The following is a 12,564-nucleotide window of genomic DNA, read 5'->3' on the forward strand; positions in this document are numbered from 1 at the left end:
GCTCGAAATATCCTCAAAATTGAACAAGAACCACTAGGGGACAGAAGAGAACAAGAATGCGAACCAGAAGGGTTAAGAATGTATGCTACATCACCTCATTTGCTGTGTTGGGTTCATTTTTATAACCGATATTGAATGATAATTGTTTATTTGAGAAATTATAAAGTATATTGTCCTTCGTTTTTTTATTTAAAAGAAATACAATGCTTATATTCTGTTTAAAATTAATACACTAAACTATTGGTATTTATAAACGTTTATATGTTTTTTTTTGTGTTTACATTTCAAATTACTCTCAAATGTTCATGCACTATTCTATTTTACAAATGAAAGGTTCATAGTAGTTGCATTTTTTATTTCACCGGTAGCTTTTATGTTAAAAAAAAGTTTACTGTTTTTCTTTTTAAACTGTGTTTTAAATAATCTCATTATATTCTTTTTCAATCAATACATAAAATAATCACGCTTGTTTTAATAGTGTTTGAGATTATAACACAATGTTGACTGTTGTACCCTTATTTCTGACATTTTAACCTTTTATGTCTGTTTTTTTCCATACTTTATTGTCCGAATTTTATCCGACTGTTATACAAGTTAGAGATTTAGCTAAATATAAAACCAGGTTTAAACTACCATTTTCTACTTTAGGAAAAGTTTGTATCATGTTTAGTTAATTATTCTTGTTTCTGACTGTTTAGCCGCCAAAATCCGACATATGACCATGGAACCGTGAGAGTCAAAGTTTGGAATTAGTTTTCAAAAGACGCAATGCACTTTGCGCTATTTTTTTTATCAATAATTTGAAGATAAACCCAATGCACATGGCATATGTTTGTAAATACAAATGACCCGAATTACATAAGATAAAGTATACCTGTTTGATAGACGATATAAATGCACTATATTTTCCCAACAATCTTGAAAGCACTTTATTGCTTATGTTCTCCCTAAGTGATTTCGTAAAGGGAGGAGTTATCCAATATTTCTTTAAATGATTACCCATAATCCCTATTGTCATGGTGTTACAAAGACCTCAACATCGTTCGAGATCCAGGCTAAAGTTTTCCCGAAAAATGAACCAAATATATCGTCCTCTGTCGAAAATAAATTGGCAAGAGTGTCATTTAAGCTGCATTTTCATTCTACTGTAAAAATCTATGTGGACTGGAAATTTGATAAAAATTTCACAATGTATATTTACTTAAATGTTTGACTATTGTAGAGGCAATAACAATCAAAACCCAGGAGTAAACAAAGACTCAAAAGACCAAAGGACATTTACATCAACAGTAATAAATAAGAAATAAGAAATAACACGAACTCAACTAAAAACCGGGAGTGAAATCAGGTGCTCCGGAAGAGTAAGCATTTCCTGCACAGTATACGGCACCCGTCGTGTTATTTCTTTGTTCAGTTCGGTAATGATGGAAGGTTATTATGACTGAGGAAGAATATCAGATATGATTTCTGACACACTTTTTTCATAATGGGCAATCAGCTCATGATGGCGACCGTAAAATTTCTTGAGTGGTGACCTTAATTTGATTGATTCATAGCCCTGTCTTAGCAACTTTTTAGAAAACAGTATTCCTCGTTCAACAAAATTAACGTACTTTGAGCTAGCTCTAGAGTAACGTATCAATTGAGACACATATACTCCATATGCTGGTGCCGCTGGGATGTTGCTACACAGAAATGGAAAGTTGACTATAGGAAAATTAAAATTTAATAAATTGATAATAAATTGATGACTAAAGCGCATATTGGTAGAACAAGAAACAAACTTACAAAAAAACCAGAGGGTCTAGGTTCGTTCCACTAAACAAATCAGCCAACTATTTAAGGGTGATATGAATTTAATACGATTCGACAGATCATTAGGACTAAATCAAAATCAAAATTTTAACAGCATGCAATAATGATTAACCAACAATTGCTCAACATAAATAGGCAACTGTGATGTTCTGAAAGGATAAATAGTAATATTTGATTAGCATATTTTTCTTATCTTACCAATCCCATAAACCGTCAGTACAAGTGAAAGTTTCAAGCTTCTTTTAATAGGGCACATACATAATACATGCACCATTCAAATAATAAATACCATACTTAAAAAGCTGCATATTTCTTCCATGCTAAAAAAAAACCTTTCCAGAATGAAGTGTGGAATCGATGATTTCTAACTCTACCTAAATAATGCAGATATATGTACTGATCAACTCTATAGATTGTTCAGAGAGAATGATTGTCTGATCATGAAGTTCCATTTGAAGTTCTATATTTCACTATGTGAAGGTGAGATTTATGTACTGATTCATTCCAGATAATTATTACTTGTAAACAAAAAAATGTAACTTTTAAGTTATACAAACGAATATGCATATGCTATACTCAAAATTGATTTCAGAATGTCATAATTGTTTTTTTTAGGTCGATTCATGATTTATCCTTTTTAAAAATCAAATGATAATTTTACAAAATCTTCCTTGATTGGAATCGGTTCAATGATCATAGTGTCACATGATTATTTTGGTTTAATTTTAATACACCATTCAGAGATCCAATTGCATAACTTTTATTTCAAACAGTAAAATACTCACCAAAAAACTGCGAAAGACCATATCTGACGACATACACAAAAAAAGTTATACTACACTTGGATTAATAACAAAATAATACTTTCAGATCCTTAACTATTTCAGATGCATCTGTTTACTCTAACCATCAATTATTTTTGTGTGTAAATATACACGAACGCTTTATCTAGCATTTATTTTTTATGTGGTTCTTCTACTGCACAATCACAAGGTAAAAAAATATATAAAAAAAAAGAAACTATACTAGTTATAACATGGCTTACATGTTTTTCATATATTTACGAATTAAATTGATTTTCGGGCTTTTGTCTTTGAACTTACGTTTTGTCTCAAAAACATGCATGTCAAGAAAGTGCAAATTGTAGAGCAGTAATTTATGTTTTGATGTTGTTTGTCGTCGAGTTGACCAGATTGATAGTCGTCGTTCAATAGTAGTTGATGTTACCTTTTTGTTTTAAAAGTTTTATGTAAATAGTTTTAAGAGTATTGCAGTATAATGAAATCACTGTCGAAGTTTTATTGTTGTGAATCTAATACTGTCACGTGTTTAGCAATAATAACAACATGGCAATGATTTCTAAATTTACATTATTGTTTTGAAATACTCGTACAATTGCAGTGTATGTGTCAAATACAAATAAATGAATCGCAATTGTTGTTATCTGTGTTCTCTGCACTTTTACACATATGTATGTATTTATCCACTATTTTGAATTTACTGTATGTCGTCACATTGCATTTACTATATATTGCTGTACGTTGACTTTGTGTTGTATGTAATGTATTTTCACGTTATATGTCTCTTTCTAATTGTTTTTACACGGTTAAAATGTATTTTCAAAAGAGCACGACATTTTCCTTTTTTTTCTAATACAACCTCTCGATCTCAAACGTTGTAAAGTTCACCCCAATAAAACGATAGTGGGATTATTTGTTGATTTGAGGTATGATTGATATGTTCATAATATTGAATTAACTGTTTACAAAACTTTGAATTTTGGAAAAACTAAGGCTTTTCTACCTAAAGAATAGATTACCTTTGCTGTATTTGCCAAAACTTTTAGGAATTTTCGGTCCTCAATGCTTTTCAACTTCGTACTTTATTTGGCCTTTTGAAAATTTTGTGATTCGAGCGTCACTGATGACTCTTTTGTAGACGAAACGTGCGTCTGGCGTAAATATATTTTTTTTATCCTGGTATTTATGATGAGTTCATTTGGTCCTTTTTAAAAAAAAGAATATTGTTTGTGATTCCTAACATCCAAAATCACTTTTGGAAGAAGCAATCAAGTACTTTTGATTTAAAGATGACTTGGAATTGTTTGTTTAAATTTATCTTAACATCTAGTGCATTCGAATCTATCTATCAAACAGATATAGTTTATATATGTTATTGGGGTCATTTGAATGTACAAACATATGAAATGTTCTCATAATAGATTACAAATAGTACAAAGTGTATTGCGTGGTTTAGAAAACCAATTCCAAAATGTGACGATCACAATTCCACGATCGTATTATGTTAGAATTTTTGAGACAAAATGATAAACTTCTTAGTTATCTGTATTGAATTACTATCCTGTACAAAAGTTAATCGATATGAAATTAAAAATATTGAACACAATTTGATGGAATATCAGTGTGAAGTACTTTGTTCATGCCGAGAACTGAAAACTGAAAGCCACTGTTAGTGAAAAAAATGATAAAACTTGAATGACTTTAATTCTTTTTTAAAATAAAACATTAGGTGAACATTTAAGAATTGGATGTTTCAACACACACCCGCAAATAAATGGTTATGAATTGTTTTTTTTTAATTTAAAAACAAGTAAGAAGATTATATTTAAAAAAAAAATGAGAAAACTGAATTTCCTGATTTTTCAGTTTCTAAGACTTCCAATATTACTATGTTGTTGACAGTCATAAAAGTTAAGCCAACTCGATAAATACGGTATATGTAGCCAACATTCTTCACCCATCTGGCTCGCATTTAAATTGTTCTGTCCTCTGGTGATTCTTGTTCGCTTTTCTAATGACATTTTGTGTACATAACCTTTACCTAAATCTGTTGCTATATGAAAGTGGCTGTTGCTATATTACCTCTATGCAAGTGGTTTTTAAATTGGATAGCAGTCTTTTTTTGTTTTTTTGTTAAATATTTGTTTGTTTTCAGATTGTAACACAGTGATGACTGCTGTACCCATATTTTGACTATTTACCTATTATAAAATTGAGATTGGAAATGGGGAATGTGGCAAAGAGACAACAAGAGCAGACCACGCGCGGAGGCCACCAATGGGTCTTTAATGCGAGGAGAAACTACCGCACCTGGCCTGACCCCTAAACAAATATGTATACTAGTTCAGTGATAATGGACGTCATACTAAACCTATTATGTCTGTTTTGTTCCCGAATCGTTGTAAATATAATGGAATTTGTTGCAACTATCATACAAGTGAGAGATTTAGCGCATAAAACCAGGTTCAATCCAACATTTTCTACATTTGAAATGCCTCTTCTAAGTCAGGAATATGACAGTTGTTGTCTATACGTTTGATGTGTTTTATCCTTTGATTAAGCCATTTGATTAGGGACTTTCCGTTTTGAATTTAAGTTAAGTATCTTTATGATTTTACTTTTTCCTGATATGTTGGACATTTCAGGGTCCTGTAACGGTTTATATTTTTATATATCATGCACTTTTTATGTTTGGTCTTTGTTGTTACCATCAATGAAGGATCGTTTGGTCGATTTCACGACTTTGTCAGACTATTACCATTTCTATATCTTATGATTTGAATAAACTGTACCGACGTTGAAAGGTGAAGAAAAGGACAAAAAATTAAATGTTTCTATAAAGAGGCGTTGAATAGTGATTATCTTATCACTTTAGTATTTGACGTCTACAGTGCAAGTATTATCTGATCAGTCTTGTCGTAGGCTTTATTCTGACAGTATACAATGCTCAAGTCGTTTTTACTATTGTCTTCAGTGTTAACTTTGACCTATGGTCAAGCAATTCAGTTAATGTCAGGAACTACAACAAAAACACGTATGTTGGTTGTTTTTATTTGTTTCTTGAGATGTTGTATTCTTTTTAATTTAAAATTTCTCTCTAAGGAATCCATTTTTTTGGCCATAAACATTTAATGTACCTAGGACAATAGTCCCTGAATTTCACACCTATTGGTTGATGGGTATATTGTAATTACGTTTTTGGGCGAAAAGTAGCATTTCGTTTATAAACTTACTATGTTTATTTCCAAAATAGAAAATTATGACATATTATACTTGAAACATTTGCATAAATAAAGGTACGATAGTATACCCTAATCAATAGTCATAAATCGTTTAGGCGAAAACAAATCCGGGTCACAAACCTAAACCGATAGAAAAACATCAACTATTAGGGGAAGACAACGGAATAACATAAACAATGAACTACTTACGACAATAAACACAGAAAAAGACTATTCCATAGTTTAATATTTTAAATTGTACTTCGTTTACGAAATTTCAGCAAAAAAATGAAGGTTGAACTTGTTTTATCGTTAGCAAAACCTCCCGCTAATATTGCAATGTTCAAAATACCGCCCAAAATGGCAACTTTATGTTACAAAACTTATGCATTATCTTAATGTGTTTACACCATAATAGGAATAGCCAAAAACGATACTTTTTGAAAGATAAACTGAAAAAAAGATACCCAGGCGCGGATCCAGAGGGGGGGGATCCGGGGGTTGGAACCCCCCTTTTTATTGGCCGATCAATGCATTTGAATGGGAGCATATAGCTGGAACCCCCCCTTTACTCTTGGTTGGGACCCCCCCCCCTTTTTAAAAATGGCTGGATCCGCCCCTGGATACCTAAGGAATATCTAAGCTCAAAGGTTTAGAACAAACTGAAAATACCATGGCAAAACGCAAAACGACAAAGAGACAACCAACTTTACACAAAACACAGCATAGAAACCTAAAAACTGTGGGTGATCTTAACGCTTCTGGAAAAGTAAGTAGATTCTCCTTATAACTGCCCGGTACACCAGGTTAATTTTTTGTTTCCATGTGAAAGCGTGTTGCATTGTTAACCTTGTTTAGTCAGTTCTTTCCAGCTTTCAGTTTAAAATACTTGTTAAATTCTATTTCAGAATGTAAAGACAGATTACCAAATTGTTTTGCATTTAAAAAAGAGTCTTGTCTAGCACCATATGAACAATGGGCAAAAGATTACTGTCCAGTCTTTTGTGGATTCTGCGTAGGTAAGAACATCATTATAGAAACAAACACAATTCATAAACAATGTAGCCAGATATACAATTTGCCATTGTTTTAGGCTTATTTACGTCTCCAGCATTTACTTTTTAAAAAAAGCACATGAAAACATTGGTGAGAAAATCATTTTGCTATTTTAAAACAATTGGTATTACTAGCTAACGTTCCGTTCCGCCAACATTCAGACAATTGCAAAAAGTGCAAATTTTCGAAAGCCGATGGCAATGTAAGTTGTTGTTTAAGTGAAATTGTATTTGTTTTATGAAGGTCCAACAACCCCAGTACCACCTTGTGAGAACATCAAACCTAATTGTCATGTATACCAAAAAACTGTGTGTACTGACGATGCATACAAACAATGGGCCTTTGATAATTGTGCATACTACTGTCGACTCTGTACACGTAAGTAAAAATATATAAATATTCAAGATCATATGATTTAATGTGATTAAAGTAATTAGACGAACATTTGATTTTCTTGCGGGTGGTGGAGTATCGGAGGTAGTTTAAAATGAATAACTTGGCCTGATAAGACCGAATATACTGCACTTTGCACAAGACTTGATGATGAAAAAAATTCTGCGAAGCGACACCGCATCATACAATCAGCATGCATGGCAACAGATAAAAGGAAGAAATAATCCGGGAAACATCCTCCAACTCCTCTTCCCCCAACGCCCCGCCCTGAGAATACCAAAAACATCGTCCCCTAATTCTATCATTGTCATTCATGTATCGAAAAGAGTAAAAGAGGGACGAAAGATACCAAAGGGACAGTCAAACTCATAAATCTAAAACAAACTGACAACTCCATGGCTAAAAATGAAAAAGACAAACAGAAAAACAATAGTACACACGACACAACATAGAAAACTAAAGAATAAACAACACGAACCCCACCAAAAACTAGGGGTGATCTCAGGTGCTCCGGAAGGGTAAGCAGATCCTGCTCCACATGTGGCACCCGTCGTTTTGCTTATGTGATTACAAATCCGGTAAATAGTCTAATTCGGTAGGTCATATTCATGAAAGGGAAGGGGATTGTAGTTACGACGTAAGGAACATATCCAATATCATTTGTGAAACGGTTATTCCATAACGGTCAACCAACTCGTGATGGCGTCCGTAAAATTTACGAAGGGATGATTTCAACTTCACTATTTGGAACTCTTGGTTTAATAGCTTCCTTGTGAGCAGCAAACCTCTGCAACATGCAAACAAAACTATGGAAGAAAAAAATAAGATCTGTGTCTTAGTAATTACATATCTTATGATTGTCTCGTGACACGTTTAAGTCCTAATTCAGGTTACATAAAGTAACCTTAGATAAGATATGATAAAATTGGTACTAAACTTAGGAATATATACAAAGCTGTTTTAGGATGATGTAAGGATAGTCCTTAAAGTTAGAATTTTCCTAGTCGAAACTAAAACAACAAATATGGCCTTCTGTCAGTATTTAATGAATTCATTTTTGTGAAGGTACTTTCCAATGGTGTCTCCTTAATATTATTCGCCGCCACATATTATCGCTTGCTAAATTATTTGTTTTCCTCTTTGCCATATTAAATAGCTTGCAGAATTAGATTGGCCTACGCTTTTTCTTCGGCAAGCATTATTCAATAATTGCAACATTAAGTAGGAGAGCCGTTATGTAGTGGTTATATCAATTTCTGTTAAAGTGGCAATGTTGTATAGAAGTGAAGAAGACTTTTATGATTTTTTTCCTTTATTTTCTTTTTAAATCGACAGTTAATATTTCATGAACTCACAAATCACATTACATTTATGGTAAACAAAAAACTTGATTTTAAAATGAAATTAAAAGATAAATGAAATGATAAAAATAACAACAATATAACATTATTTACTGATTTTTGCTGTTTAACTGTTATTGCTGAATAAAGGCAACAGTAGTATACCGCTGTTCAAAACTCATAAATCCAGGGACAAAAAACAAAATCGGGGTAACAAACTAAAACCGAGGGAAACGCATTAAATATAAGAGGATATTGCTGAAAATACTCTCCAAACATTTGTGAACCATTATTCGCCACTGCCACATTTGTCATACATTTTTCGACACTGCCACATTTGTGAAGATGTTTATTATGAAAATACTTTTTTTCAGCGGACCAGCTTCTCCTTAAAGACAGTCAATTAACAACTTTACCACCAGCATGTAAGTATAACCATAACACAAAGTATATATATATAGTACACAGTGTGCAGTTTTAAAAGGATATTTCTGTTTAAAAATATACTGTTTAAAACAACCTAAGCTTTCTGCACAACTGACAGTCAACAGTCAGTCATGTGGTCATTCCTACATAGTCGTAGCATTGAATTTATAAAAAATCTACTTATGCTTATATTCTCATATGCGTCACTGATTACCATATCTGCCAATTTGTCAGTTCATTATATTTATCAAATAATCATAATAAACGAATTACTGCTTTAAAGAGTTTAAGTCAACTTTTTGTTTCCCTACGACAATTAAACCCATACTTGAGGTGAGCATCGATTTGACTGTTCGTGTTGTATAAATTACATTCAATGATGCCTCTTGTCTGGACGGTGCCATACTGTGTTCATTTTAAAAACCATTGTTTAAAAAATTTCTGTTGCGTCCATATTGCGATGCAAACTAAATTTCCCAGGACAACATAATCTCTTTTCCAGTTGCGGTAAACATTTCATCACGTTCGACCAATCTGTCAGAACCAATAAATTAAATTACTTGTAGTGTTCGTCCCAAATATGTATAAATACATTTGCAATTAAAGGTTGAGCAAACATCCATCAATCAACAAAAAGCTTTTAATTAATTTACCAGATATTTCCGCGTTTTTTTTTAAATTTTTAAGTGTTTCAAAATTTTTGTAAGTTCATCTGTCGTTTATACATAATAATTTGTGTTTATCACTTTTTAAGTAGCAGGATGTGGGGTAGGTGTCCGAATAAGCATCTTTGCTTTTTATGTGTCCTTTTATCTGCAATGGCTAAATGAAAACTATGCACAATCACAGTAGAACTCACTTTTCTTTTTAATTTAAACTTCAAGTCATTGGCAATTTTCATACTGATTTTGTGGTACAATTCTTGGACAGTGTTCAAATTATTTTACACGATAATATATCTTACTTCACTTCAAAATTCATTTTTACCTAATATTATATACACATTTACTTAACTTTATCTTCAATATTATGATGATATAAATGAAAAATGATTCCGACTTCATAAGAAAATTAATCACCAATGAGCAATGCGTTTAGGACAGAGTTAACAAAAACAAATAATGCAATGATATTCTGACCGGGTATCAGTTTTGAATCTGGTGGTGTTCATCTCCTTGTATACACCATTGTTATTCTTAACATATGTCTAGTTAAAGTCATATGAAACGAGTGCCAGGTCAAAAATAATGTTTACCCAATCCGGAAACCAATGCATGCATATATGATAAAATTAGTATTCTGTGCAAGATTTTTTTCATTTCTCACGCAAATAAATCGTACAATCGTCAATTTTTTTTAGTCTGTCTGTTATGATTTAAAAAATATGACAGCTCATTAATTTCCGTGTTTTGAAACTGTAGTTTACCGATTGTAAACAGTCAATAAAGAAACATGGATATTGAGCACGTTTATAACTTGTAAAATCATATAATAGTTTATTTAAAGACATATCCATGCGTATTGCGATCACCGGATTTTTACGAGAAGGGTCACGCTTAGGTTACTTGCATACGGAAAATATTTCGGCGAATTGCTTCCTGGCAACAAGCAATTAAAGAAAAGTAAACTTCTTCTAAATGTGGACAAATTAAAGAATTTTCTTAAAAAAAAGTATATATACATAAGTTTTATAATGAAAACTATCCATTTAGTTATAAAAAAAACATATGCATCATTTTTTTTTTAATTTAAGGTTTCATATGATTTTTAATAATCATGTTAAAGTTAAAAAATATAAAATAAAACCAACGTAAGCAAAATAATGAAAAGATTATAGATCAAACAATAGATGGCAGTAATAACATGTGCTCGATATAATAAGAAATCATTAGATAAAAAAAAAAAAAAGTCTTGATGTTAAAAAAACCCAACAGTTTATGGATGTGAGCATGTCTTGTAAAATACTGACTGCTTCATTTTTATTTTGTAGTATGCGTGGATAAACGTCAAGACTGTGATAAGTATGGTAAAGACTCATGTACAGGCCAATACAGCACCTGGGCTAGGGAGAACTGTAATCGTTATTGTGGATTCTGCACCGGTTAGTATACACTAAATATCAATAGTTTTTTTTATACTGCAATCAGCTATTTTACTATACAGATAAAGCTATACGTATAAACGTTAGCTTTATACGTCAATGACCTCAACTAGCCTATTAGCCCCGCCAACTTACCGGAACTACTGTCACTTCACGTCACAGCCATGACAATGTGTAGTAATAATTGTCAAACTTTTATAATTTTAAACTTGTTATGTCTTCAATTTGGTAATTTACATACCATGTTTAGTAAATGTTATTAATATAGTTCATTTCCTTATCTAATTCCTTAAAATGTCAATGTCTAATTAAACCGCCTGGACTTTGAGAGTTACTATGCTTATAAATGGTACCAAAATGGTACCCCAAGAGGGAAATTCCAAACACTTTTTTTAACTATAAATTTGTTACATATTTTTTTTAATTTTTTTTTATCGATTTCAGTATAAAGGCAATATACGTTTATTTAGACAATATACATATAGTGTCTTGAAATACGAAATTTATTTGTATTCGGCACGAAACGGGGGAAATGCGAGGTAAAAAACCCCCGTTTCTTAGCCTCATACAAATAAATTTCATATTTCGTTAGAAAAAGAGGGACTCAGAAAGGACCATAACTGTTTTCGTTTTTTACTTGCCAATGCCTAGGTCTTACATAAAATGAACTAAAGTACAGGCTACCATTTGATTTTATGGGGGGGGGGGGGGGGGGGGGGTGCGGGCTAGAATTATAAATGCATTTTTATTAGGTTTAATCATTGGGGGGATTGGACCGGGATCGGGTGTTTTTAAGCTCGAGATTTCGGGATCCGAGAATTCTTTTTCGAATTTTGGGATATCGGGATTTAAATTTATTTAAACTCGGTATTTCGTGTTTTTAAGCCCGGGATTTGGGGATCACGACCCCCCACCCTAACCCTCCCTCACCTGACATCATTGTCCTGCATTTTTATTTTTCATTCTTCAGGGACCTGCAATTTTCATTAATTTATCCTGGAATTGTTTACATAAATTGTAATCCTACTTGTTATGCCAAATTACTGTTCCTGCCTTTGTTTGCTCAAAAGCCTGTCTTGACTTTTTTCAAATTTCACCCAAGCCTCTCTCCTCAAATGGTAGCTAGCTCCCTCTGACAATGAAATTTTAACCAACTAAAAAATAAACCATGAATCCAAACTGAATTGACTCCACAATACTTTTTTTTTAAACCATGAATGCAGTTTTAAATGAAATACACTATGAGCTTAGTAATACACGTAGTAATGTTAAATAGGTTATGAATAATTTATGATTTTAAAATTTCTGGCATATTTTTTTTAAGTGCAATTGACTATTTTATTACATGATTTATATTCATGTAAAAAGTTAGAAGATACCGAGTGGGATAATCAACCACAATTGCATCATTT

General features: G+C 32.2%; 1 protein-coding gene across 1 annotated transcript in view; it reads left to right on the forward strand.

The window, feature by feature from the left end:
* Window positions 1–5,475: 5,475 nt before the first annotated feature.
* LOC139519503 (uncharacterized) overlaps window positions 5,476–12,564 on the forward strand; it is a 14,257-nt gene continuing 7,168 nt past the window's right edge. The window contains exons 1-5 of the mRNA XM_071311625.1: window positions 5,476–5,649; window positions 6,745–6,855; window positions 7,136–7,270; window positions 9,000–9,050; window positions 11,042–11,152. Coding sequence (XP_071167726.1) covers window positions 5,559–5,649; window positions 6,745–6,855; window positions 7,136–7,270; window positions 9,000–9,050; window positions 11,042–11,152 — 499 coding nt within the window. The 5' untranslated portion in view covers window positions 5,476–5,558. The remainder of the gene's footprint in view (window positions 5,650–6,744; window positions 6,856–7,135; window positions 7,271–8,999; window positions 9,051–11,041; window positions 11,153–12,564) is intronic.

The sequence above is a fragment of the Mytilus edulis genome, chromosome 4, assembly GCF_963676685.1.
Source record: "Mytilus edulis chromosome 4, xbMytEdul2.2, whole genome shotgun sequence".
NCBI lineage: Eukaryota > Metazoa > Mollusca > Bivalvia > Mytilida > Mytilidae > Mytilus > Mytilus edulis.